The sequence below is a fragment of the Opisthorchis viverrini genome (genome assembly GCF_000715545.1).
Source record: "Opisthorchis viverrini unplaced genomic scaffold opera_v5_246, whole genome shotgun sequence".
NCBI lineage: Eukaryota > Metazoa > Platyhelminthes > Trematoda > Opisthorchiida > Opisthorchiidae > Opisthorchis > Opisthorchis viverrini.
In genome coordinates this window covers 278,545-279,934 of record NW_008751902.1, presented here as the reverse complement: position 1 = coordinate 279,934, position 1,390 = coordinate 278,545, and the positions used below count along the sequence as shown (strand labels likewise).

Here is a 1,390-nt window from a genome sequence, read left to right as displayed (position 1 = left end):
CCCATGAAGCACAACTCTAGTTGATATTCTCATGAGTTTAAACATTTGGGAAAAGCAGCTTTCGTAAGAAATGTGATCCTCAACTTTCAGATCCATTAACACCTCTGATCATGACAGACAGTACGAAAGCGGCTCAGGCTATCATGGGTTTTCATGAGTTTTGTCAGCTAGGTATGCCATGATTGGGTACTTTGTTACTGACAACTTGAGAGCTAGATTTAACCTCCTACAACTGTTCAACTCTCCACACTGTCGCACGCTGTCAAAATATTTCCGAAATTGACGGACTGGGACAGGGCAAGTTCAGAATCTTATCGATTAATAACCATGCTACATTGCATCACAAAAGCCTGCCACTAAAAATTAGTAAGCGACGAGAACACTTAGAATTCCTGGGTTCTAATTCACTACTCTAAAGTCCTTCTTAGAAAACCTAAGTTCCAAAAGATTGAGACACTCTTCCAGTTATAGACCGTCAAAAGTGAGTAGGCCCGAGGTTATATCTCACCGTACACTTACTATCTTGCTTGTGCATGATCATTTGTGCAACACACTACTCAGATTGCTTTTCAAACTGGTACCGTTTGTCAGCTGTAAAGTGCATATTTAAAATTAGCGGTTGATTTTTAAAAGTAAGGTAGACAGATCTTCAGCTGTCCCATTCTAGCGAAAGCACTGACTAGCAGTACTTTCTGTTGAACAGTAAACATAGTATCCTGTAGGCGTTTCTCAGCAAATAAGATTGTGAGTACCTCGACTATCTCGATGATGGGAAAATATGCGAGAGATGATGTGCCGAATGGTTACCAATGTACCTAGCTAAGTATTTTTTTGATCTACGGACGTGCCTATGCATCTTCACTATTGCACTAGCAGTCTGGGAAGTTTACAGTTAATAATCTTTGCTGAACGTACATGACTGGTGTAACAAATACTCATCTATGCGAAACCTTGCATTGATTGAAAAACATGGGTGCGATAGCAACTTACCTCCCGCGGCTCTCGTCGTCGCTCATGTTGTGTCACAAATGTGAGTTGATCTAAACTGAAATGACAGAAGAAGTTCTGGTAATCGAATGTAAATCCAACCCCAAACTCAACAATTTCTAGAGCAGAATAAAACGCACCGAAGACGCGAACTAAAAGGCAAACGAATGAGCTGTTTTAAAGCGCCACCTGTGCAGTGCATCCCAAGTGACCTTGGGACTGTTTACCTCACGCCTGTCTGTTGCACATCACGGCTTTGAACAACAAAAGATTTTGACATCGTGGTGTAGGTAAGTGTACCGCGGGATTTTGTGGGCCAATCAGCTTTCTCAGTGGGAGAAATCCGTAGAACAGAACAGAACTGCACAAATTTCCATTCAAATGCTGTCGGTTCAATCGATTC

At 41.7% G+C, this 1,390-nt stretch overlaps 1 protein-coding gene across 1 annotated transcript; it reads right to left on the bottom strand.

Annotated features, from left to right (window-relative positions):
• Nucleotides 1-990: 990 nt before the first annotated feature.
• T265_14708 (hypothetical protein) lies at nucleotides 991-1,189 on the bottom strand (the record flags this gene model as incomplete). Its single annotated transcript, XM_009174879.1, has 2 exons — nucleotides 991-1,045; nucleotides 1,128-1,189. Coding segments are annotated over 2 exons (117 nt in total), but the record flags the coding sequence as incomplete, so codon positions are not given.
• Nucleotides 1,190-1,390: the final 201 nt, after the last annotated feature.